A 27315-nucleotide genomic window follows, 5' to 3' on the forward strand; every position below is an offset into this window, starting at 1 on the left:
AAGAGTGAGACGCCATGTTGGGCCATTCTGGTTGGATGTGTTGCAGCTAATCCTGCTAGATGAGGTGGCCTGAATGTGGCTTGGCGTCCCCTTCCAGGGTAGTCACCATCCTGACCAACAAGAGCAAGCATTAGTTTCTCATATTTTTTTGTGTGTGTGTGTTAAAAAGAACTAGATGTGGACATTGATATTGATTGAATGCCTTGGACATATGGCTATATCACTAGACAAATGGTCTTGATTTCCCTCCTCCTGAAAACAGAGTTATTTCCTTCCTCTTCCTCTTCTTCCTCCCCTCCTCTTTTTCTCCTCTTCCTCCTCCCCCCCCCTTCTTTTTCTTTAGACACGTAGTTTCTTTCCCCAGAAAGCTCCTTTTTCTGGTAGTCCTCTCATTCTTTAATCTTACCCTGGGTAATCTCGTGAAATAATCTTTCTGTAACTACCCAACTCCCTAACTACTCTTTGGCTTCATAGCACTTAATACTATTTATTTTAAACCATTTACAATAGTTAAATATCTGAGGCTGTGTAAGGAAAAGAGGTTCTTGCAGCTCACAGTTTTGGAGGCTGGGAGTACACACAGTGTGTTGGCTCTGGTGAGGGACACCTGTCTGTTTATCTGAGGGAGGTTTTACAATGCTATGTGTGCAGAAGGAGGAGAGCACATGCAAGAGAGGAGGTGGAGAACTATGCTGTCCCCTTCAAGAGGCAGCACCCTCAATGACCGAACCCCTGCCCACCACTCAGCACCACCAGGCTGGGGCCCCCCCTTCTAGAACATGAGCCTCGGAGAAACTCACTTGAAGCATGTTCAAGCACTATTTTAAGTTTTACTTATGTGTGTGTCCATTCGTGTCTGTCACACCAGGCTTGGGGGCCCCACTCAGAGCACCAAGTTGTGGGGACCATGTGGGCAGCTGAGGCTCACTGTCAGTGACACCTTAGAACAGGCCTCTCAAAAGCAAGGAGATGATTGCAAATGGGAAGAGAAGACAAAGGGGATGGATTTAGTCTTATAATCCACGAAGAAGAAATAACACTTATTGGAACTCCCCTCAAAAAACATTCCTGCCCAAAAGACATTTCTCATCTGGTAAATCACACTAGACTCAAATTAGGAGGATGTTTGCCAAGGAGAAAGCAGAAAAGAGAGAATTTGCTCACTCTAAAATCGTTAAATCCTATGCTTAAGTGGGCTATTCTGTCTTCACAAAAGACTTCCTCATACTTAAGTATCTTAGAAGGCAGAGTTTAGACTCTTGATTTGAGGGGCAGTATGGGTGGATTTTAAAAAACAGGTAGAACTGAAACAAAGTCCTTGGAGGAGGGCTTATTCCCTCTCACCTGCTCTAGTAAACATGTCTGACTTCACCTTCTCCCAGCAAACCCACCAGGGCTGTAGTTGCAGAGTGGGCTAATGGCCAGCATCGACTACGGAGAAGTTCAAGGCCATGTGAAGAGGGGCCCCCACAGGACTGACCAGGAGAGGAGTGTGCGGCAGAGATGGCCCCTCCGGTTTGTCCTTCCCCTTTGTAAGCCTGTGCCATAATTCTTCTTGGGTCCATGCACTGAACCCAGGAAGCTCTAAGAAATTCCAGGCTGGTTAAAATGCCCAGATTGCAGTGGGAGGGACGAGGCAGGAGGGAGTCAAGAGTCCCCTGCAGAAGCATGGATGTTGTAAGTAGCACTATTTATGCCTTTTTAAACTTATTCCTTGCTCTCTACTAACAACACAGGAACTGAGCCTGGTGAGGTAGAAAAATAAGAAGAGAAGACAAAATATTTGAGCAAAGAAATTCCCAGATATCATGGCCTCCCCTGCACCAGGCTGATGAACACAGATTCTTATCTCCATTTAGTGTGGAGAGAGAGGAATTCCTGTTGCCAGTCCCAGCCTTGGTTGATATCAATGATGTCTCTGCAGCTATCCTCACACTCTAAGTGGCAACGAGGGAGTCTCTTCCAACGCTGACCATGGGGTGGTAAGAGCAGCGCCACTGATCAGCACCAGGTGCAGAATCTACAGAGGGCTGTAGTACATTCTAACTCATTCACATCGTAAACTCCACACCACAAACACCACCACCCCACCTTATAGATCACAGGAGAAGCCAGATAAGGGAGGGGGAAATGTCCCAAGTCTCACATGCATTAAGGAGGATCAGTGGCACCTGAACTAAGATCTACATAATTTAAAACCCATGATGTCTTTGCTGTGCAAGCCAGACCCATGAGCCTGAGACGTCCCTGTTGCTCATCAAGCCTGTGACGATCTGCTGCCCTGTACATTTGACTTCTTTGTTTGGGCGTGCAGTAGGACAGTACTTCCTGGCAGCAGAGTGGGGTCATGCAACTTTTTCAGTATCACTTCCTGAAAGAACTTAAAGAAGATTATCCTGACATGAGATCCAGCGAAAGGCAACCATGAGAAAACGACAGACCCACATTCCTAAAAAAATACAGATGCAAAAGTCCTCATTAAAATTCCATAAAACTGAGTCTATCTAACAGGATACTGAAAGGATTATATGACATGACCAAGTGGAATTTATCCCATGAACGCAAGGTCAGCTCAGCATACACAAAACAATCCACGTGGTACTGAATGAAATAAAGGACAAAAAACACTAGATCATATTAATAGGTGCAAAGAAGCCATTTGACAAAGTCCAGCAGCCTTTAATGACAGAAATACTCAAAAAGCAAAAGGAGAAAGACACTTCTCTGCTTACTAAGCTGCTCTATGAAAATACTACAAGTGACATTACGTTTTCCTGAGGTCAGGAGAAAAAACACAAGGATTTGGGGGTCTCACCACAAGTGCTGCTTTATATGCTTATTCTACTCTCCTTTCTGTATTTGATGGCCAATGTGTATCACAGCTGCCTTATATGCAGCATTCACTTGGAGATTACAGCCAAGGTAATGAAGGAAGAAAAAGATATGAAGGACCCCTGGAGACCACAGGAAGAAATGAAATTCTGTATTGCAGATGATGTGAGCTTATATGCAGAACATCCAAAGGAGTACATTAAGAAATTATGAGAACTAGTCAGTTAGTACCAGATCTATATGTAAAAATAAGACAACTGTATTTTTATACACTAGACATGAAGAGAATGCAAATAAATGTAAGAATAAACAATGTCATTTATAATAGCATGTCAAAGAACATAGTGCTTAGGAAAAAAATTAACAAAAGACATGTTGAATTTATAACCTGAAAACTTACAATGTCATGGAAAGATTAAAGACCCAAAGTCACCCAGTGTTCAAAGGGTAGATGCCTTAACATTGTTAAATGGCAGTGTTCCCCAAATTGAATTACTGCTTTAGCAGATTGTTATCATTAATCCAGCTGCCCTTGTTGCTGAAATTGACAAAATAATCCCAAAATTCAAATAGAAATGCCAGGGATCTGGAGTAATCAAACAATCTTGAAAAAGAAGAGCAAATTCGGAGAGCTCACACTCCCCAGCATGACTCCCCAGCACTGGCCTGCAGTAGCTGCCAGAGTGGACTCACTCACTGGACGGTTCTTTATTGGGACAGGGACAGCCCATAGATCAGTGCACTCAATCAGAAAGCCCAGAGATTAAACCTTACATTTATAGTCAATTGATTATAATTATTGACAAAGTGTCAATAATTATAATCAATAGGGAAAAGAATAATCTTTTCAACAAACGATGGTAAAACAGCAGTATGTCAACATGCAGAAAATGAAGCAAGACCCTTGCCTCACACCACCTACAGAAATTAGCTCAGAACAGACCACAGCTGAAACATCAAAGCTTAACTCTTGCAAGAAACATGAATGTGAACATTTGTGATATTAGATGTGGTGACAACTTCCTAGAATGAAACAAAAAACTAAATTTGTTTTTTTAAAAAAGGTACTTTAGAGTTTCTTAAAATTAAAAAAAAATATTCATTTTTAAAAGACCATATTCAAGAAAGTGAAAAGAGTACCCACAGAAAATAATTTCAAATCATATATCTGATAAGGTGCTTGTATACAGAATGGATAAAGATTTCTGGGCTGGGGATGTGGCTCAAGCGGTATCGTGCTCACCTGGCATGCGTGCGGCCTGGGTTCGATCCTCAGCACCACATACCAACAAAGATGTTGTGTCTGCCGAGAACTAAAATAAATAAATAAATATTAAAAAATTCTCTCTCTCTCTCTCTCTCTCTCTCTCTCTCTCTCTCTCTCTCTCCCATTCTCTCTAAAAAAATGTTTAAAAAAAAGATTTCTTACAACTCAATAATCACAAAAACATATAGCCAAATTGAAAAACGGCATCAGATCTTAATAAACATTTTTTTTACAAAGAAGATATTGTCAGTAAGCACATGAGAAAATTATCAACATGATTTGGAAAGTGTAATTCAAAACCACAATGAGATACCACTTCACACCCCATAGGATGGCTACATTTAAAAAGAGGAACTGTAATAAACATGGAGATGGTGTGAAGAAACATGAGCTCTTCCTCATCACTGCTGGGAAAGGGTTGAAGTAGCTGTTTTGGAAAACTGTCTGGCACTCCCTTACATTAAGCAGAGGGTTAATTAAGATCCAGCAGTTTCACTTTGAGGTATATGTCCAAAAGTACAGAAAGCCTACCTCTACACAGAAACTTGTACATGAGCATTCATGGCAGCATTAAATAGTCCATAATATCTGCAGTGTTCTCACCTGATGGGAAGCAATCCATGTGTCCATCACTTTATGACTACAAAAGCCAAATGACAAATATTCGTGCAATGAGATGCCACCCAACCATAAAAGAATGAGGTACTGATACATGCTCCATGGTGAATGAACCTGAAAAACACCAGATGGATTCTGCCAAATATGTGTGATTCTGCTTCATGAAATGTCCAGCATGGGCCAATCCACAGAGTCAAAACATAGAACAGTGGTGTCCGACAGCTGGGATGAGGGATGAACGAGAACTGATTCCAAATGTGTGATAGTGTTACTTCTGGTAAAATGTTCTAAAATTGGATGACAGTGGCCATTGCCCAACCATGTGGATACACTCAAAACTGTTAAATTACACACTACAAAAGAGGTGAATTTTATGAAATGTAAATTATATATCAATTTTTAAAAATTTAATTAACTCTTTAAAGCAAACAAACTGCGTTCTGGCTTATACCACATATATAAAATTAAATTATGAGAGCAACAATACAAATAAGAGGAAAAATGAAAATGTACGACTGTAAGATTTTCTTGTTGGGTGTTTTTGCCAGCTTTTCATTATTGTGGCCAAAATACCAGTCAAGAACAATTCAGAGGAGGAAGCATTTATTTGGTTCATAACTTCAGAAGTACAGACCATGGCCAGCCAGCTCCATTGCTCTAGGTCCAAGCAGAAGCAGAACATCATGGTGGAAGGGTATGGTGGAGGGAAGCCATTGGCACCAGGAAGCAGAGTGAGAGGGAGCTCTGCTCACCAGGGACAAAATATAAACCCCAAAGGCCGCCCCCAGTGGTCACTCCTCCAGGCACGCCCTATCTGGTACAGTTACCACCCAGTTAATTCCTACCAGTGGGTCGATTGATTAGGTCACAGCTCTCATAATCTAATCATTTCACCTCTGAAATGTCCGATACATGAGGTTTTGGGGGACACCTCCTATATAGACCATAAAATTATACAAGAATAGTATAATAATATTTAAAGGTGAGCTTTGGTGAGTTAAAAACTCATATTATAACCCAGCATGTTCCAATAGAAAATAAAACATAAACATCTAGCTAATTTGCCAGGATTGGGTAAAAAATTAAATCTTAAAAATGCATTACATTTTAAAAAAATACTCAAGAAAAGTAGAAAAGAGAACAGACAACAAGATGGTAAATTTTAAACTCAGCTATATGGATGATTCAATGAAATGTAAATGGTTTCTGAATTTTCATTATGAAGCAAGTATTGTCAGACTGAACAAAAAAATGAGACCCACATACTATTTATATGTAATGTATTTTAAATAAGAAGACTCATAGAGGTTAAAAGTAAAACGACATAAAAATAGACCATAAAAACATCATTTAGAAGAAAGTATCAAGCAGATTAGAAATCAGCATAAGAAATATCACCAAGGATCAGGAGGAACATTTATTTACAATTAAAGAACAGTACAACAAGAAAACTCAAGGCATTGTAGAACAGGGGATTCATTGACAATTAAAGAAGATTCTAAACAACAACTGCAGAATTCACATTTTTTTTTCAAATTTTCATGTAACAACCACTAAGATTATGCTGTGAATCATAAAATAGGACCTCATTGATTCAAATAGATTGAAATTACTTAGAGCATATTTTCTGATCCTAGCCAATTACATTAAGAATCATAACAGGAAGACATCTGGAAAGATCCCCCAAATAGTTGGAAATAAACACAATCCTAAATGATTCACGAAGCAAAGAAGACACCATAAAGAAAAACCTTTAGTCAATGAGGTAGAAGAATATTTGAAAACATTTACAAAGAATAAGGATGATTTCAATTTTCTAGTAAAGGGGTGGTGTTTGTAATTCAAAACCTCCACATGGTTTGCAGGATTATTTCTTAATTGCAGAATGGTTTTGTAGTTGAAAACCTGTTAGTGTAATTCACCATATTAGAGTAATTGAGAAAAACACGCAGAACTATCTTGAGGCATGCAAGAGTATTGTTTGGGAAAAGTCAGCTTGGTCGAGTCAGGGGGCAGCCTGCTCTGGAGCATGCTCTGTGTGGAAGTCGCCCCCACCCCAGGCAAGCAGGGCTACAGTCACAGAGGTGACGGGGGATTTTATAGAGAAGATGGAAATTTGAGGGACCAATTGGAGGAGGTGGCTCTATCCACAGAGGTCAGGGAAGGCACCACCAGCTCTTCTGTGCTCACTGGAGACGTGAGATGCCTTCATTAGTAGGCCCACACCCAGGTAGATCCTCCACATGCTCAGCCACTGGGCCTACACCAAGGTAGGTTTTCTACACGCTCAGCCACTGGGCCAAATCCTAGGTAGGTCCTCCATACACTCAGCTACTGGGCCAACTCCAAGGTAGGTCCTCCACACGTTCAGCCACTGGGCCCACCCCAAGGTAGTTCCTCCACATGCTCAGCTGCTGGGCCCACACTGAGGTACGTTGATGAACCATTTCCCCCTCCCCATTCCAGGACTCCCATCTTAAGATTGGGAGTCATCTCATCACAAAATCATGAAAAGTTAATTTCTGTTTTATTGTAAAATGCTAAGATTTCTATTTGGCCTGACCATAATTTGATGTTTTAAAAACTTGCTTGGGATTCCTGCCTGTGCTTTGATCTTACCGGTGCCCGGCTCTCCTTGACCAGATAACCACCCTCCCTGAAATCCCAGCTGCTCCTCATCAACCCGGATGTTGGAGTCTGAGTCGGCTCCCTTCCTTGAGATGTTAAGCCATGCAGATCATTAACCTGCCATCTGCCCTTGTATTTCTCTTGCCTGAACCCTGTCAGCTCTAAGTTCCCAAGACACCCGCTTTTTGTATCATAAAAACTTCCCTGTAATCAGACCAGCTTCTGCCCTGTTTTTCTGGGTGAGGCAGCCGCTCTCTTTTGCGTACACAATATAAGCTGCTTTAATTTGGTTTAAATTGGAGTCAGTGGTCTTTTTCTTTTTTTAGTTGTAGTTGGACACAATACCTTTATTTTATTTATTTATTTTATGTGGTGCTGAGGATGGAACCCAGGGCCTCGCACGTGCTAGGAGGACACTCTACCGCTGAGCCCTAGCCCCAGCCCCATCAGTGGTCTTTTCTGTGTGTCATGGTTCAACAAGGTCCTCCACACGCTCAGCCACTGGGGCACACCCGGGTAGGTTCTCCACATGCTCAGCCCCCACTTTTCTGCACAGGTGGCTGGGCTCTACTTCCCACAGGGGATCTCAGGGGCAGGTACCTGTGATGCCGGCTGGTCCCCGAGCAGAGAGCCAGGCCCTGCCATTCTGCAGTCCTCTCCTTCACCTTATGTGGGTGACCATCCTAGAGACCAGTGAGGATGTGACCATTTTTAACTTCCCATGCCTTTTCTGTCTTTGTGCTTCTTGATTTGGTTTTGGCCACGCAAATGAGGAGAGAATACTGCACAGCTGGGGGGAAATAAATGAATGAGGAAGGCTTTTAAGTACTAATATGAAAAAAATCTCACGTTACTAAATGAAACACACCAGGTGCAGAAATGCCACTCAATGGTGCTTTCCTCTGTATGGAAGTTGCTCATCACGTCCAAGTAGTAACCAAAGTGACTCACAGGGATCAAAGGTGAGGGCCTGTCGGAGCATGCTCTATGTGGAAGTCGCCCCCACCCCAGGCAAGCAGAGGTGACGGGAGATTTTACAGAGAAGGTGGAAATTTGAGGGACCAATTGGAGGAGGTGGCTCCATCTTCAGAGATCAGTGAAGGCACCACCAGCTCTTCTATCTCATTGGAGATGTGAGATGCCTTCATTAGTAGGCAGAGGAGGGAAGACAGGTAGAGGCGGAAGAGGATTTGATACAGTTTGGGTTTTTAACCCATATAAGGTTATGAGAATAAGTTTCAATAGATAAAGATTATTAACGTTTTCATTTCAGAATGATATTAAGATTATATTCTAATAAACAATGAAGGAGTTCAGCTTAACAATGAACAAAAGCACAGGACTGTTAATAATCATGTAGAGTAATTAACGTGTGTTTGTACTTGCTTATTTATGTTTAAGAAAATGCAGATGAATAACAGAAAGGCAAGGACAACAGGTACTTATGAGTTTTGGAAGGAGAGGTTGGAGATCATAGGATGGGCGTGAGAATCCTCTAAGAGGACATTTTATATGATTTTGAAATGTAAATGAAGGGCTGGGGATGTGGCTCAAGCAGTAGCGCGCTCGCCTGGCATGCGTGTGGCCCAGGTTCAATCCTCAGCACCACATACAAACAAAGATGTTGTGTCCGCCAAAAACTAAAAAGTAAATATTAAAATTCTCTCTCTCTCTCTCTCTCTCTCTCTCTCTCTCTCTCTCTCTCTCTCAATCTCTCTCTCTTTTTAAAAAAAGAAATGTAAATGGAACATGAAAAATGTTTTATTTATTTTTAAAAATGAAGTTACATGAAGAGGAAAAAAATCCTGAAACTGAACATTGATGAACTTAATTCCAGATAAAATTGCCGTAGACACAGAGGAAATAATTATTATAAAAATCTTTAGCGGATTCCAACATGGCGGCGGGCGCGGAGAGATCAAGTCTCTGACCTCTTCAGCTGTTCGGGCATAGGGAGTCGTAAACAATCTAAATTCTGTTTGCTCAGGATCACTAGGCAATGCTGAACTGACGTGGATCTGGGGCGATCAGTCTGGGCCTCTCAGTACACACACTGAGCCCAGATCGGCTGAATTCAAGCTCCCGTTCGCCTGCTTCCCGCAGACAAACAGCTGTGACTCAGCACTAATCCATCCGGTTGAAACAACTGGTCGGCCCTTCTGTTCCTACGGAGGTAAATGCCAACCGAGCCTTCATAGGTAGTGGCCACAGGTTTGAAACGGGGCTTGGGAGAGACAGTAAGGACCCACCCGTTGCATTGGTCATCCGGCAAAGGGAAACGAACTGTCGCCATTTGCAAGAGATACCACCATGGCAGAGAACTGACGACATCAGACTGCGGCGGAGGAGATAACTTCATTGAAACCTGGGGCTACAGGTGTGTACTTCCCTAGCCTTCCCTCTCCACACATGGGGGAAACCTTAAGGGCCCCTCCCAGCTCTCCCATAAGGGCCCCTTCCAGCTCTCCCATGAGCCCGATAGCCAGACCGAGGGAATCAGACGTGGCGAGGGACCCGAGGCACGGAACTCCCGGCTACCGCTCCCACCAGTGCTGACAACTGAGGTCTCTTGCAAAAGCTACCGGGGGCGTGGCTACTGGAGGGCAAGTAAAATTTGCTGAGGATTCTTAGCCCCAAGCTCTACAAACTTAGGGTCTGAGGGAATGGCAAACAGGGAGAGTGTGCCCAGTCGTCCATGAAAACAGGGCTCCCGGGAGCAGCAGACCTGGCGTGTAGCCAGTATTGTGGTGAGCGGCACCCATGAGAGGGGCCTGGCTAGAGGAAAAGTGACTAGACACAAGAGGAGGCCCTAGGCACTCAGGATTGGAGACTCGCCCAGTCTGGGAGGAGGAGCTGCTGCACAGTGATTGGTTCACGCATATTGACAGGAGAAACTTGGCCTGGTGGGCACAGCGCCACCTACTGGAAGAGAAGTTAATCAAACTCTAAGACTGCATTTATTAGTTTTTTTTTTCTCTCTTTTTTTTGATTTGGGTTTTTTCTTTCATTTTCATTTTTCTTTCTTGTTGTTTTTTATATTTTTTTACAATTTTTTAAAATATTTTTTTCTTCTAATTTTAAGGTTAATTTTTTATTATTTTTTTAATTTTTTTTACTTTTTTTTCTTTTTTTATTTCCTATTATTTTTCTTCTTTTGTCTTTTCATTTCTTTTCAATTTTCTTATTCCCCCTTCCTTGAATTCTACCTGCTTACTCTCATTCTCTTCAGTGACTTCTTCCCTTCCCTTCTAATACCTTTCCTCCCAAGCATCAAATAAATTTATAGGAGTAAACAGTAACTCAGCAGTCAAACAGAACAAGAAGTAACATGAGCAACTTGAAAAAACAATGAAGAAAAGGAGTACAAAAAATGCAGGACAGCCTAAATATTCAGGAGGACCAAGAGTCATCAGAAAAATGGTCATATAAAGAACTCAAGGAACACCTTAGACAGATGGAATGGAACCTTAAAGAGGATACGAGACAGCAAATTCAAGCAGCGAAAGAACACATTGAGAATGAATTACATAAACAGATAAATGAAGAAGTTAAGCATCTTTATCAGGAGATAGAGATTATAAAAAATAATCAAACAGTAATTCTAGAAATGAAGGAAACGATAAACCAAATTAAAAACTCAATTGAGAGTATCACTAACAGAGTGGAGCAAGTAGAAGCCAGAACGTCATATAATGAAGACAAAATATATCATCTTGTAAAGAGTCTAGCCAACTCAGAAAGGCTGGTAAAAAATCATGAGAAAAACATCCAAGAGTTATGGGATAACATAAAAAAACCAAACTTACGAGTCATCGGGATAGAAGAAATTACAGAGACTCAAACCAAGGGAATGAGTAACCTAATGAATGAAATAATTACAGAAAACTTTCCAGAAATATAAAAGGAAACAGATATACAAATTGAAGATGCATACAGGACACCGAGCACACAAAATCACAGTAGACCAACGCCAAGACACATTGTTATGAAGATATCCAATATACAGAACAAAGAGAAAATATTAAAAGCTACAAGAGAAAGGAGGCAGATTACATTCAGGAGTAAACCAATAAGGTTAACAACGGATTTTTCATCACAGATGCTGAAAGCGAGAAGATCCTGGAACAACGTATTTCAAACACTGAAAGACAATGGATGCCAACCAAGAATTCTGTATCCAGCAAAATTAAGCTTCAGGTATGACAACGAAATAAAAATCTTTCATGATAAACAAAAGTTAAAAGAATTTGCAGCCAGAAAACCAGCATTGCAAAGCATTTTGAGCAAAACACTACATGAGGAAGAAATGAAAAACAATAACCAAAACCATCAGTGGGAAGTGCCTCGGTAAAGACAGAGGGCGAGGGGAAAGATAATCATGGAGAAACAAACTAAATTTTTTTTTTAAAAAAAGGATAAATAATCAAACATGGCTGGAAGTACAAACCATATATCTATAGTAACTCTGAATGTTAATGGCTTAAACTCTCCAATAAAGCGACATAGGCTGGTATCATGGATTAAAAAAACAAATCCAACAATATGCTGCCTCCAGGAGACACATCTGATTGGAAAAGACATACACAGGCTGAAGGTGAAAGGATGGGAAAAAATATACCATGTACACGGTCCTCGTAAGCAAGCAGGGGTAGCCACCCTCATATCGAATAAAATCGACTTCAAGACTAAGTTAATCAAAAGGGATAAGGAAGGACATTATATACTGTTAAAAGGAACCATTCACCAACAAGACATAACAATTATCAATATTTATGCACCAAATAATGGTGCTGCGACATTCATAAAACAAATTCTCCTCAAGTTCAAGAATCAAATAGACCACAACACAATAATTATGGGTGACTTCAACACACCTCTCTCACCATTGGACAGATCCTCCAAACAAAAGTTGAATAAAGAAACTATAGAACTCAATACCACAATCAATAACCTAGAATTAACTGACATATATAGAATATATCAACCATCATCAAATGGATTTCTTTTTTCTCAGCAGTACATGGATCCTTATCAAAATTAGACCATATATTATGCCATAGGGCAACCCTCAGTAAACATAAAGGGGTGGAGATAATACCATGCATTTTATCTGATCATAATGGAATGAAACTGGAAATCAATGATAAAAGAAGGAAAGAAAAATCCTACATCACATGGAAAATGAATAATATGTTACTGAATGATCAATGGGTTACAGAATACATAAAGGAGGAAATCAAAAAATTCTTAGAGATAAATGAAAATACAGACACAACATATCGGAATCTATGGGACACAATGAAAGCAGTTTTAAGAGGGAAATTCATCGCCTGGTGGTCATTCCTCAAAAAAAGAAAAAAACAACAAATAAATGAGCTCACACTTCATCTCAAAGCCCTAGAAAAGGAAGAGCAAAATAACAGCAAATGTAGCAGAAGGCAAGAAATAATTAAAATCAGAGCAGAAATCAATAAATTGAAAGAGAAGAAACTATTGAAAAAATTAACAAAACTAAAAGTTGGTTCTTCGAAAAAATAAATAAGATCGACAGACCTTTAGCCATGCTAACAAAGAGAAGAAGAGAGAGAACTCAAATTACTAACATACGGGATGAAAAAGGCAATATCACAACAGATGCTACAGAAATACAGAAGACAATTAGAAATTATTTTGAAAACCTATATTCCAATAAAATAGAAGATAGTGAAGACATCGATAAATTTCTTAAGTCATACGATTTGCCCAGACTGAGTCAGGAGGATACACACAATTTGAACAGACCAATATCAATGGATGAAATTGAAGAAGCCATCAAAAGACTACCAACCGAGAAAAGCCCAGGACCGGATGGGTATATAGAGGAGTTCTACAAAACCTTTAAAGAAGAATTAATACCAATACTTTTCAAGTTATTTCAGGAAATAGAAAAAGAGGGAGCTCTTCCAAATTCATTCTATGAGGCCAACATCACCCTGATTCCGAAACCAGACAAAGACACCTCAAAGAAAGAAAACTACAGACCAATATCTCTAATGAACCTAGATGCAAAAATCCTCAATAAAATTCTGGTGAATCGAATACAAAAACACAAAAAAATTGTGCACCATGATCAAGTAGGATTCATCCCTGGGATGCAAGGATGGTTCAATATACGGAAATTAATAAATGTTATTCACCACATCAATAGACTTAAAGATAAGAACCATATGATCATCTCGATAGATGCAGAGAAAGCATTCGACAAAGTACAGCATCCCTTTATGTTCAAAACATTAGAAAAACTAGGGATAACAGGAACTTACCTTGACATTGTAAAAGCTATCTATGCTAAGCCTCAGGCTAGCATCATTCTGAATGGACAAAAGTTGAAGGCATTCCCTCTAAAATCTGGAACAAGACAGGGATGCCCTCTCTCACCACTTCTATTTAATTTAGTCCTTGAAATACTAGCCAGAGCAATTAGACAGGCAAAAGAATTTAAAGGCATAAAAATAGGAAAAGAAGAACTTAAATTATCACTATTTGCGGATGACATGATTCTATACCTAGAAGACCCAAAAGAATCTACAAAGAAACTACTAGAACTAATAAATGAATTCAGCAAAGTGGCAGGATATAAAATCAACATGCATAAATCAAAGGCATTTCTGTATATCAGCGACAAAACTTCTGAAACGGAAATGAGGAAAAACACTCCATTCACAATATCCTCAAAAAAATAAAATACTTGGGAATCAACCTAACAAAAGAGGTGAAAGATTTATACAATGAAAACTACAGAACCCTAAAGAGAGAAGTAGAAGAAGATCTTAGAAGATGGAAAAATATACCCTGTTCATGGATAGGCAGAACTAACATCATCAAAATGGCGATATTACCAAAAGTTCTCTATAGGTTTAATGCAATACCAATCAAAATCCCAACGGCATTTCTTGTAGCAATAGATAAAAAAATCATGAAATTCATATAGAATAATAAAAGACCCAGAATAGCAAAAGCAATTCTAAGCAGGAAGTGTGAATCAGGCGGTATAGCGATACCAGATTTCAAACTATATTACAGAGCAATAGTGACAAAAACAGCATGGTACTGGTACCAAAACAGGCGGGTGGACCAATGGTATAGAATAGAGGACACAGAGACTAATCCACAAAGTTACAACTATCTTATATTTGATAAAGGGGCTAAAAGCATGCAATGGAGGAAGGATAGCATCTTCAACAAATGGTGTTGGGAAAACTGGAAATCCATATGCAACAAAATGAAACTGAATCCCTTTCTCTCGCCATGCACAAAAGTTAACTCAAAATGGATCAAGGAGCTTGATATCAAATCAGAGACTCTGTGTCTGATAGAAGAAAAAGTTGGCTTCGATCTACATATTGTGGGGTCGGGCTCCAAATTCCTTAATAGGACACCCATAGCACAAGAGTTAATAACAAGAATCAACAAATGGGACTTACTTAAACTAAAAAGGTTTTTCTCAGCAAGAGAAACAATAAGAGAGGTAAATAGGGAGCCTACATCCTGGGAACAAATTTTTACTCCTCACACTTCAGATAGAGCCCTAATATCCAGAGTATACAAAGAACTCAAAAAATTAGACAATAAGATAACAAATAACCCAATCAACAAATGGGCCAAGGACCTGAACAGACACTTCTCAGAGGAGGACATACAATCAATCAACAAGTACATGAAAAAGTGCTCTCCATCTCTAGCAGTCAGAGAAATGCAAATCAAAACCACCCTAAGATACCATCTCACTCCAGTAAGATTGGCAGCCACTATGAAGTCAAACAACAACAATTGCTGGTGAGGATGTGGAGAAAAGGGTACACTTGTACATTGTTGGTGGGACTGCAAATTGGTGCGGCCAATTTGGAAAGCAGTATGGAGATTCCTGAGAAAGCTGGGAATGGAACCACCATTTGACCCTGCTATTGCCCTTCTTGGACTATTCCCTGAAGACCTTAAAAGAGCATGCTACAGGGATACTGCCCCATCGATGTTCATAGCAGACAATTCACAATAGCTAGACTGTGGAACCAACCCAGATGCCCTTCAATAGATGAATGGACAAAAAAAATGTGGCATCTATACATAATGGAGTACTACGCAGCAATAAAAAATGACAAAATCATAGAATTTGCAGGGAAATGGATGGCACTAGAGCAGATTATGCTTAGTGAAGCTAGCCAATCCCTAAAAAACAAATACCAAATGTCTTCTTTGATATAATGAGAGCAACTATGAACAGAGTAGGGAGGAAGAGCAGGAAGAAAAGATTAACTTTAAACAGAGACATGAGATGGGAGGGAAAGAGAGAGAAAAGGGAAATTGCATGGAAATGAAGGGAGACCCTCATTGCTATACAAAATTACATATAAGAGGTTGTGAGGGGAATGGGAAAATAAACAAGGAGAGAAATGAATTACAGTAGATGGGGTAGAGAGAGAAGATGTGAGGGAAAGGGAGGGGGGATAGTAGAGGATAGGAAAGGTAGCAGAATACAACAGTCACTAATATGGCAGTATGTAAAAATGTGATGTGTAAGCGACGTGATTCTGCAATCTGCATTTGGGGTAAAATTGGGAGTTCATAACCGACTTCAATCTAATGTATGAAATATGATATGTCAAGAGCTTTGTAATGTTGTGAACAACCAATAAAAAAATAAAATAAAAAATTAAAAAAAAATAAAAAAAATAAAAATCTTTAAACACAATCCCCGTACTGTACCTCCTTTGTGAGAATATAGTTAGTAGGTTATAGTTAGTAGCAATACTGGTATTACAATCTTGAAATTAATGATTATTGTAGGTTTACATAATAAGAAGAAATATGAATGTTAAGAAAGTTCTAGTGTAAGATAAAAAGGAAAATTCAATATAAAATAAAATGATTTAAGACACGTCATAATGCCAGACTTGACTTGGACACATCGATGGGTACCTTGTGATTTTAAAAACCCTCATGTGGGTTCTCCACTGATAGGGTCCAGCAGCAGTGATGCCTGAAGGGCAGTCAGCATCCCTCCACCCACTGTCTCTCCAAGAACCCAGACCAGAGGACTGCAAGGAACCCAGACCAGAGGACTGGGAGCCCCTGGGTTGCAGGTGGGAAGTACTGGGGAGCTTAGATACCTTATTCTAGGAAGGAAGGCTCAGAGGTTTGCAGGGGGGCAACCACACCGCCTGGAGACAGTGTGGAGGTACCTGCCCTGGCCGCCTTGGGGATCTGGAACACTAATAAGAATAATAACAATTATGAATTTTAACACATAAAATGTAACACTTTATTAAATGGACAAGATTCTCATATTCTCATAGGCTTCGCAGAGCTGCGAGATCTGTGCATGCTTCTGTGCCAGCATAACTCATGCACCTGCTGCTAGGCTTTTGTGATTACAGAGTTATGGCATTTAACACCATATTTTTCCAATTTTGTAATTGTATTATACTATTTGGTAGCGAGGAGGGAAAGTAGCAGAGTGTTTTCTCTTCCCCCTTTTCCCAAAAAAAAGACAAAACTCCAATAGCAGTGAAAGCACTGTTATCATGAACACATTATCATGAACATGGAAATCCAGGTGAGCACAGAAAGCAGGCTGGCAGGCTTGGAAGTCCCCCTGGGCAGTGGTCACTCATTCTGCATCACCGTGTCCCTCCTCCACTTTCCCCTCCCTTTCTTCCCAATTTGTAGCTCTCAATGCCTAATGGAAGAAAAAGTAGGGCCAAACTAGAGATCTTGCTCAAAATAAAAAACAAAGGAGGGCTGGAGACATGGCTCAGTGGGTAAGCACCCCTGGGTTCAATCCCCAAAACCAAAAATTAAAATAAAATAAATTACAAAAGGCTCATTGAGCTCTCAATGTTCTAATTCAGACTCTCAGCTGTGTCTTTTGTTATTACTATTTACAGTTGTTAGTGCATAATAATTGTACAACATAATGGATTTCCTGCAAAATTTCATAGGCACATATGATGCGTTTGGATCTCATGGATCCACTGAAAGCACCTTTTAAGATGAAAACAGGGCCAAAAAGAGTGAGAGAAGTTGTCCCAAGAGACAATGGTGAGAGAAAGAAATGTTCGTGGGAGGCCTGTGAGGAGCAAGGCTTGGGTTGTGGGGCCTCTCCCCGTCCCACAGAAGGACACCTAGGTTGGCTCCACAGATTAGCTATTGTGAATTATGCTGCTATAAACATTGATGTGGCTGTGTCCCTGTAGTATACTGTTTTAAAGTCTTTTGGGTATAGACCAAGGAGATGGACACCATTTAGTTTCATTTTGTTGCATATAGCTTTCCAGTTTTCCCAGCACCATTTGTTGAAGAGGCTATCTTTTCTCCAATGCATGTTCTTGGCACCTTTGTCTAATATAAGATAATTGTAACTTTGTGGGTTAGTCTCTGTGTCCTCTATTCTGTACCATTGGTCTACCAGTCTGTTTTGGTGCCCATACCATGCTGTTTTGTTACTATTGCTCTGTAGTATAGTTTAAGGTCTGGTATAGTGACGCCACCTGCTTCACTCTTCTTGCTAAGGATTTCTTTAGCTATCCTGGGTCTCTTATTTTTCCAGATAAATTTAATGAATGCTTTTTATATTTCTGTGAGAAATGATATTGGGATTTTGATTGGAATTGCACTAAATCTGTACAGTACTTTTGGTAGTATGGTCGTTTTGACAATATTAGTTCTCCCTATCTAAGAACAAGGGAGATCTTTTCATCATCTAAGGTCTTTTTGGATTTCTTTCTTGTGTTATGTAGTTTTCATTGTGGGGGTCTTTCACCTCTTTTATTGATTCCCTAGTTTTTTTGTTTGTTTGTTTTTGAGGCTATTCTAAATGGGGTGGTTTTTCTATTTTCTCTCTCAGAGGATTTGTCACTGAGATACAGAAATGCCTTTGATTTATGGGTGTTGATTTTATATCCTGCTACTTTGCTGAATTCATTTATTAGTTCTAGAAGTTTTCTGGTGGACTTTTTTGGGTCTTCTGCCGCAGTCTCGGCTGGGCACAGAATCACGAGCCACCACACAGCTTTGTAGATTCAAACAGCAATTCTTTATTCCCGAACTCACACCAGCCTCCACACACGTTCTGGGGCAATCCCAGTTCTGCTGCCACCCAATTCACCTACTCCACGAGGCTTATTTCCCAAAAATGCCTCTGAATCTCACGAGAGTTCAACAGGAGCTTAGGCAGCAGGAACGCCCTAATTCCAGCAGCAATAATCCTCAACATCGAACTTCCCTAAAATCCAAGGTCTTAAACTGGGAACGCCTTGTCTTAAACCGGGAACGCCCTAAACCCAAGGATTGGGATACTTCCTCAAACTGCAGGATACACCCTAATCCTGGATCCACCCTCGTCCTTGGGCAGGGTCACCTAACATGCAATGTCAACAGCGAAATTAACATGGGGTACGCTGGCAAGGAAATTTCCTACTTGGTAATGGCCCTCAGCAGTCTTCTATGTATATAATCATATTGTTGGCATATAATAGTGCTAATTTGAGTTCTTCTTTTCCTAACCATATCTCTTTAATTTCTTTAGTCTGTCTAATTGCTCTGGCTAGAGTTTCAAGAACTATGTTAAATAGAAGTGGTGAAAGAGGGCATCCTTGTCTTGTTCCAGTTTTTAGAGGGAATGCCTTCAATTTTTCTCCATTTAGAATGATGTTGATTTGGGGCTTAGCATAGATAACCTTTATGAAAGTCTTTATACAGTTTTACTCTCAGGAATGAAATGGGCAACCAGTGAAGTTCAAAGCTATTCCTGGATTTTGTGTGCATAAATGTGAACTCCCCACACCCAGCACTGACATGGGGATGCCCGGGGTGTGCCTGCACATTGAGAGGTAGGTTATAAAATTACCATAAAGCCAACAAAGTCAGAGGTAGGCAACGTCACCTTTAATACATAAAATAAGACACAAGCCAACATGCACTGACTATCCAAAATGAAGACATCATCAGATCCAAAGGAAGAACATGCCAGTCAAAAAGAAAAACATGGAAAGGGAGAAGCAATATTTTCCAGGGACAGAACAAACCCTGAGCAGCTGGAAAGGAGGTGAGATGCATGCACTGCCCATATTGGGTCCCATGAGCAAGGCCACTCCAAGAGAAAAACCTCTCTTGTCCATTGTCCCTATACCCAAGGGCAGTGTGGTAGACATGCGGGCCCTGGATGTAGTGTCTGGGAAGTGTGAGCATCTGGTGGGGCCAGCCTGCCAGAGGAAATGCAAGTCAAGAACAGTGAGGGCTGGCCGCCTGGGGCTCCCTACATCTGAGCTTTGAGTTTCAGATCTATTTTGGAGCAAGGACACTGAAGCCAGGGACAGTTGAACTGCTGCCCCACCCCGCCTCCTCGGACCTGGGCTCGCTCCGGCTCCCGCTGTCTACTCCGCATGCCGCCACCAGAGGGCGCCGCGAGCACCTGCGTCAGGCCCCACTCGGGCGGAGCGCCCGAATTCTCAGGCCAGGCTCACGGTTCCCTGCCTGCTCTGTCCTCAGCCCTGGGGCTCCTCCTCACTCCCCTTCAGCCGCACCGACCTCCCCACTGCTCCTTAAATGTGCCCGGCATGCTCCTGCCTCAGGCCGTCCCATGATCCTTGTGCGGTGTGCTTTCTGTGCTAGGACAGTTTCCTAAGAAAATCTGCGTGGCCCCCTCTCTCCCCTCCTCCTGCAGCGGTCTGCTCAGATCCTCTGCCGAAGAGGCCTAGGGGACCTCCGTCACCAAGCACCGTCCCCCCACCCATCGCTTTCTATTGACTTCGGCTTTCTCTTTTGACTTAAGTGGTTGTCCCCTATATCACCGCGAGAGGGCGCGCGCACGCCCGTTTTCACCCCTTTCTTTTTGGACTCAGGGTCTCGCTACGTTGCCCACGCGGGCAACTAACTCCTGGCTCCAGTGATCCTGCTGCCTCAGCCTCCCCGGTGGCTGGGACCACAGGCGTGCAGCACCGCACCTCGCCCCTGGCTTCCCTTTCTTTTCTCTCCTGGCCACAGGGTCTAGGGATGTGGAGTTCTGCGGTCCCTGGGGCGGATCCTCGGGTTGGGAGGTGAAGACCATTGGTGATGACCTGGATCCCCTTGGCACGGGAGCCTTTTCTTCTTCCTTTCTCTTTGCAGAGCTGTGGCTTGAACCCAGGGATGCCCCTCCACTGGCTGCACTCCCGGCCTTCTTTTTTCTTTTAAGACGGGGTCTCGCTAAGGCGCTGAGGCTGGTCTGGAACCTGAGATCCTCCTGCCTCGGCCTCCTGAGCTACTGGAATTACAGGTGGGCACCAGTGCCCTGCCCTTAGGAGGATTTTAAATGTTCCCAACACAAAGAAATCACAGGCGCTGGGGGCACTGGGTGCTGACTGCCCTGATCTGATCACGACACACCCTGATCTATCCCCCGCACACCGCACCCCACAGACACCTGTAATTATTACATGTCAACTTAAAATAAGATGATCTGGGGCGAGGCTGGGGCTCAGGGTAGAGCGCTCGCCTAGCACGTGCGAGGCCCTGGGCTCCATCCTCAGACCCCATAGAAATCAATCAATAAATAAAGGTATAAAATTATAAAAAGAAATATACTACAAACATGTTTCTAGTTTCTCTGGGAGAGAAGAAACCATCTGCTATGAGGGGCTGAACTGTGTCCCCGTCCCCTGCCAAGTTCCTACGGTGCAGCCCTCACCACCACCATGGCCGTGGCTGGAGCCTCAGCAAGGTTAGTGCGGCCCTAGGAGGGCAGCTGGTGTCCTGGACAAAAGGGCCAGGGAGGGTGGCCCCTGGGCGCCAAGGCTAAGGCTGAGGACAAGCCTGTGGCCACCCTAGTCCATTGCAGCCACCCAGTGTGTGGTCCTGGTGGCCTGAGCAGACAAACACCTGCGCTCAGGCCAGAGCAGGGCCTCTGACTTCGCCAGCCAGGACGCTGGGCACGATCCTGGCTGAGGCATCTGGAGCCGTGGGTGCTGAGCAGCCTCCCTGCAGGAAGCCACACCCTGCCCACGTGGAGACCCAGGCTGTGGCAGGCCTGCCAGGTGTCCCTGGGTCAGAATGCCCTCGATGGGAACCACCGTCCCTCTGCCCAGTGGCTCTGGGCTGCACTCAGGCTGGGAAAAGCATGGTGTGACCTCTGCGAGGTGGCGGGTTTGTATGAGGCTGCCTTGGGCTTGCTCCTTCTTGGGTACAGAACTACTGGCACTGGGGATCCCGGGGCAGGAGGTCCTTGGCAGGTGGGCAGCAGTCACCCCAGCTGGCTGCCTCGGGTGCTGCCTGAGGGGTCTGCCTCCTGTCTCCCCCGAGTGGTCAGCTGGACCCCACCTCATGGCTGCAGGTGCCCCTGTGTGGGGAACGCAGAGCCACCTCTCGGGGTTCGACACACAGAGGCCACTCCATGCAGTGACAACCAAGAAGGTCCCTGGACACTGGCCAGTGTCCCTGAGGGCGGAACTGCCTCTGCCTCTGAACCTGGACCCCACCTCCCCCGTTCTTCTCGCCGTAGCGCTTGTCACCCTCTAGCTGTTAACTCTACTTGGTGGCTCCCGGGACCCAGGCATGCAGGATGCCCCTCCACCAGGTGGCTGGCCGGCTCTTGCCTCAGCCGCAGTGTGTATTGTGCCCCTTTCTCCTCGGTGCCTGGGGACAGGGGGTCGCTCTCCCCCGTGGTATCCCAAATGCCGAGGGCAGGGCTGGGCACACAGCAGGTACTCGACTAATGCTTTTGCTCAGAGCCACCATCATGGTCGCCAGTGGGGGCCCCAGACAGGGTGCCAGGAAGCCAGGGCCAGCCGAGGCTCCCGGCTGGGGGAGCTCTTCCAAGGACAAGGCAAGGGCGGCCCTGCCTTGGGAATGCCGTGTGCGGGGGAGGACACTGTGGCCACCAGGTGCTCTGGCCCCTGTTACTGCCCTGCCCGGAGCTCCTGTCCCCCACGAGACCCCACTGCTGCCCATCAGGGTCAGCGCCCTCCAGGGGCAGCCAGGGCTGCGGGTTTACATCTACCCAGGCAGGTGGTGGCTCTGGGGCAGAGGGAGGCCTAAGTCCCTCAGGAGGAGGCCCCGGGTCCAACATAACATCTAGGACCCAGGGAGGACAGGGGGAATGGCCTTTTCCAGATTCTCCTGGACAGACACAGAGAAGAGAGGGACGGAGGCAGAGGGACAGAGAGGGCCCCCACCTGCCTCCCCGGTGCACAGGGTGGCGACATAATATCTGAGAACCTGCAAAGTGAGGAGGCTCATCTGTCCCCTGTGGCCTAGGCCAGCAGCAGAGGAAGCTCAGGGCGTCCAGGGACGGGGGTGGGCGCCCCCACGGCAGGCTCCAGGGAACCCTGAAGAGGCCGCCTCGGTCCTGTGGCCGGGGACTGAAGGCTCCTGGATAAAGTCACAGCCAAGTTCTTCTGGGTCCTTCAGAGACCAGCCCCGCCTGGCCAAGCCCTGGGCTCCAGCCGTGGAGACCCAAGTGTGGAACTCAGGGCCCTCGGGCATCTGAGAACCGCCTCCTGACACAGGGACATCCGCAGCCACTAAATCTGGTGGTACTTGAGACTCTGAGCTAAATGAGCTGGGGACCGGACCCAGGGCCCGTGCACCTTGGCAGGTGCCCTGCCGACGAGCTGTCCCCGCCCAGCTGCTGTTCTTCATAAGGTTCCCCGCCTCAGGTTACTTCACGACAGTGACAGACATTGGACTAACTCAGGTTGACCGCCCAGGTCTGTGGTCCCCACAGAGGGAGCCGGTGGAGATGAGGCTGGAGGGGTCCCCGCCTCTGCTCTAGAGCTGGGGCGTCTCCTCCTTGAGGCCAGGTCGGTTGAGGCAGCCCCTGGCGGCGGCGGCTCTGTCCTGCCCCACCCCTGCCTCAGGGCCTTTGCGCCTCTGGAGCCTTCTCCCCAGGCTTTTCCCTCTGAACCTTCTTGGGGAGCCCCCCTGTCTACAGGGGTGTCTGGCGCACATGACAGGCAGGACACACTGAGGGTTTGCGGAAGAGTGCCCGGCGACAAAGGGGTGGCATCTCTGCCCTGTGCCTGCTTCCCCCTCCGGGCGACCAGTCGGCCCTGCCCTTACCTTTGGCTATCTTGATGTCCAGGGCTGTGCGGATCAGCGCCATGAGGGTGGAGTTGAAGTGGACGGTGTTGTCATCCGCGACGGGCAAATCCATCCGCAGGAGCCTCTACAGAGAACCCGGGGGAGGGCCGTCACTCTTGGGTCCTCCTCTGGGGTCCCCGGCGAGCCACACCCACCCCATCGGGGACCTCCAGGAGAACTCTGAAGGCCACGGCGGCCCCACGCCCAGCCCCGAGTTTCCCAGTCTCCTCCGGTGGCCGCAGGGAGGGCACAGGGCTCTCCTGCGCGTCCTCGCCCCTCCTCGTCCCGCCGCCCTCCCAGGCGCCCGGCCTCAGAACTCTCCTGGATGGCTCCGTCCCCGTCTGACCCCAGAGAGAGCAAAGCCCAGTCCAGCACGTGCAGCAGCCAGCAGAGGGTCCCCGGCCACAGTCGCAGGCACCTGCCCCGCCCCTGTACGGCTGGACCAGGGCAGCCCCGCTGGACACAGGTCACATTCCTCTGGGAGGCAGCAGGCAGGCGCCCCGCGGGTGGGGCAGGCCCCTCGCAGCATGCAGCGAGGTGACACGGAACAGCACAGACATGCGCATGCAGACGGAATCTCGAGACTCATTCATAGCTCTGTGGAAAGTGTATCTGGGGGCATGGCCGGACCTGGGCTGTGTGCAGCAGGAGGGGACGGGGTGGGGCATTCCCAGGCCCAGGGAAGATGATATTCCCTGTGTCCCAGCCAGGGGCTCTGTCCCCTGCTGGGTGGTGCCGGAGGGGGTGTCAGGCTGGTGTGCACCAGCCCAGACAGAGGTGGCACAGATAGGGCTTTGGGATTCACCAGGGATTTCTGATACACATGGACAGGAAACAGGGAAAGAGGGTAGGGGACAGGAAACCTGGGGAAGGAACAAGTGGTATCTGGGGCAGGTCAGGGAGGGAGGCAGTGGTTAAACACAGAGAGGGTGGGGCTGGGGCTGGGACAGGGGTTTGAGCCTCAGCACCACATAAAAATAAAGGCATTGTGTTGTGTCCATCTACACCTAAAAAATAAATATTAAAAAAAATAAAAGAACACAGAGGGGGGCTTGGTGTACAGCTGTGCATGTTATACACTGCACAAAGGGCTCCCCAACTCAGAAATCATGGATTTGCATATTTAATACAACAGTTCCTCTCATTAGCATAAAAGTATCTTGGTCTGATCACATCCGTGGGTTACAACAATTTCCCAGCAGACAAAGTGTTCTGTGGAAAGGGCGTCCTTTTAAGTTTGCACAAAGGTGCCTTGGAGGCTCTGCATAGAGACGGAGTGAGGGGTCTCCTTCCCTCTCTACTGTGCCCACACACACCCTGAGAGAAGGGACAGGAGAAATGGAACCGGTGTGGTGGTGCACACCTATAATCCCAGTTGCTCAGAGGCTGAGGCAGGAGGATTGTAAATTCAAGGCCAGCCCAGGTAGGTTAGTGAGACCATCTCAAAACAAGAAGGCCGGGTGTGGCTCAGAGGCAGGGCACTCTGGGTTCCATCCCCAGTGTGGGGTGGGGGAGCTTGAGGGGGACAGGTAGGGCGGCTTGTCCTGGCCTCCACTGAGGAGGGGAGGGAGGCTGGCAGACCAGGTGAGAGGGGTGAGGGCGGGGGCTGCGGGAATCACACAGACAGGAGACACGCGGAAGGTTAGGGTTAGGGTTAGGATTGGACAGGAAGAGGATGAGGGGGGATGGGGTCTTGCAGGTGTATGTCCCTGAGCTTCTCAAGGATGAGTGGGGGGAACAGAGCGTTTGTCCTGGGGTGCCACGGGAGATTCCAGGGGGGGCCTGGGGCCTGGCTCAGCCGCCTGGTGGCAGCCCCTCACACCCTCAGCAAGCATGCACCCCCCGGTCGGCCACGGCGCCTGCCCGCCCCAGGCCCCGCCAAGGCAGCGTGCATGGCCTGCGTCAGTGTGCCACCGTCCAGGGGTCCAGCTGCGGCCCGCCTGCCCGCTCTAGAACAACGGAGAGGCCGGTTGGGGTGACTTTGGGGGATGGGTGGCGTGGGATGGGGGCTGGGGAGGCACCTCCAGGGAAGGGGGAGCTCTTGGGAGCATCGGATCCCCAAGGCCTGAGTCAGAGATCAGCTTCAGGTGTGTGCGTGGAAGGTCCCCGGGGCCTGGGGACTCAGGTGGCACAGAAGATGGGCCGGGGCCTAGCCTCTGTCCTGCAGGGTCCCTGTCCTGTCCTGGGTGCAGGGGCTGCTCTGGGGTCAGAGATGCCACTGTGACTCCCTGGAAGCAGGTTGTGTCCAATTTGGTTCCCCAGGGACCGAGTGGCCGCCAGGGGACCTGGGTGTCCCCCCCCCTCCCTCCAGCATGTCAGCCATAATGGAGTCTCAGAGCACGTAGACACTCATCAGAAAGGACAACACTGTGCTGCTTAGAGTAGAGGGACGGCAGGAGCCAGTTACTCAAGGAGAAAAGAAAAAAGAAAAAACAAGAAGAAGAAAAGAGGGGGGTGGAAGAAGACTCGGCCTGGCGTTTCTGTCGAGCACTGAAAAATCCCCAGTGCCTGGACACCGCAGTCGGCACAGGTAGACTACCTTGTAGGCCACTCTGGCCGGACACTTCTTCCCCAGACCCAGGGGCGGAGACATGTGTCTCAGCATCTGATACATGTCCGGGTAAGGCATGCGGCCCCTGGCAGCACAGAACAGAAAACGAGGGACAGAACCAAGGGAGGGGGCGGAGGAGGGGGAACGGAGGAAAACCAAAACCAAAACCAAAAAAAAAAAAAAACAAACCACACGAGCCGAAAAAATAGAGAAAGATGCAGAGAAATGATAAAATAGAGATTTCAAACAAATGGAAAAGAGGAGGAAAAAATGGAAGAAAAGGTGATTTAAAATGAGTATTTCACTGCTCACGAGCAGGGGAGAGTCGGGCTCGACCTGGGTTGGAGCTGGGACGTGGCGGGTGCGGAGGGGGGTCTCCTGGCGGGCAGCCGGGAGCTGAGCCTCGCTCGCGGGGTCATTTTGAAAGGGGGGCGACATTCTCTGGTTTGGCTGAGGCTGGTCTCTGAGGGGGCCGAGGGGGAGGGGCCAGGTGGGGAGGGGGCTGGGGCTCTGGGAGTGGGGTACGGGGGAGAGTGGAGCGTGGGGCAGAGCAGAGTCACACCCCACCCCGAGGTGGAGCTGATCTGGGGTGCCGTGGAGACCCCGGGATGGGCGGCCAGCTAAGAGCAAGCAGAGATGGCCGAGGGAACACAGGAGTGTGCGTCCATGCTTCATCGACCACATGGCCGCATTCTGTCGCCTACACGTCTTCTAGTTCAATGCAAGAGAGAGATGGCTCTGTGTTTATATATATATATATATATATATATATATATATATATATGAAATATATATATTGAAGACCCCAAGCCACGCTCATTCCAGGATGCTAGCAGGTTTTAGTGGAAGTCAAACCTTGCAAGCAACCCTATGAGGACATTTCTTGCCTAGGCCGAGATGGGGGGAGATTACGCGCAATAAACTGTACATGTCCTTATAATGGATCCGACCGCTGAAAGGGAAGACAGGGTTAGTGAGTGCGGCCCAGGCTGCCTCTGCCCCCGCCCCCAGCCCTCCGCGGGGCAGGGACAGCAGGGGCTGGACCTCCTGGTCTCTGGGACTGCTGCAGGCTTGGGAGAGGAGAGGTCTCTGGGGACATTCGGACACTGGGCCCCGGGCGGGTCTGGTGGCTGTGCTGGGGGTCTTAGACCCGCACCTCCCCCCAGGCCCTTGGCTTCTTGCCTCCTGGCACAATCTATGTGGGCTACACTGAGGGGGCTGGTGACAGAGAAAAGGGGGACAGCAACGGACCTAAAATCGAAAGAGGAAGAGTTAGGAACCCGCGGCACCTCTGGCCTTGGGGAGGGCTTGTCTGGGCTGCGGGGCT

The 27315-nt window shown here is 46.1% G+C and overlaps 1 protein-coding gene and 1 long non-coding RNA gene across 4 annotated transcripts in view; one reads left to right on the forward strand and one right to left on the reverse strand.

Annotated features, from left to right (window-relative positions):
* LOC308631712 overlaps positions 1-27315 on the forward strand; it is an 895537-nt gene that overhangs the window by 374714 nt on the left and 493508 nt on the right. The window lies entirely within an intron of this gene.
* Positions 23283-27315, reverse strand: part of LOC308632038 (voltage-dependent P/Q-type calcium channel subunit alpha-1A-like) — a gene marked incomplete at both ends in the record, with an annotated part of 99785 nt that continues 95752 nt past the window's right edge. Inside the window, 2 exon segments of the mRNA XM_081263693.1 lie at positions 23283-23522; positions 25977-26073. Coding sequence (XP_081119819.1) covers positions 23283-23522; positions 25977-26073 — 337 coding nt within the window.

The sequence above is a fragment of the Spermophilus citellus genome, assembly GCF_964194105.1.
Source record: "Spermophilus citellus genome assembly, chromosome: 12".
In the NCBI taxonomy this organism is placed as follows: Eukaryota; Metazoa; Chordata; class Mammalia; order Rodentia; family Sciuridae; genus Spermophilus; species Spermophilus citellus.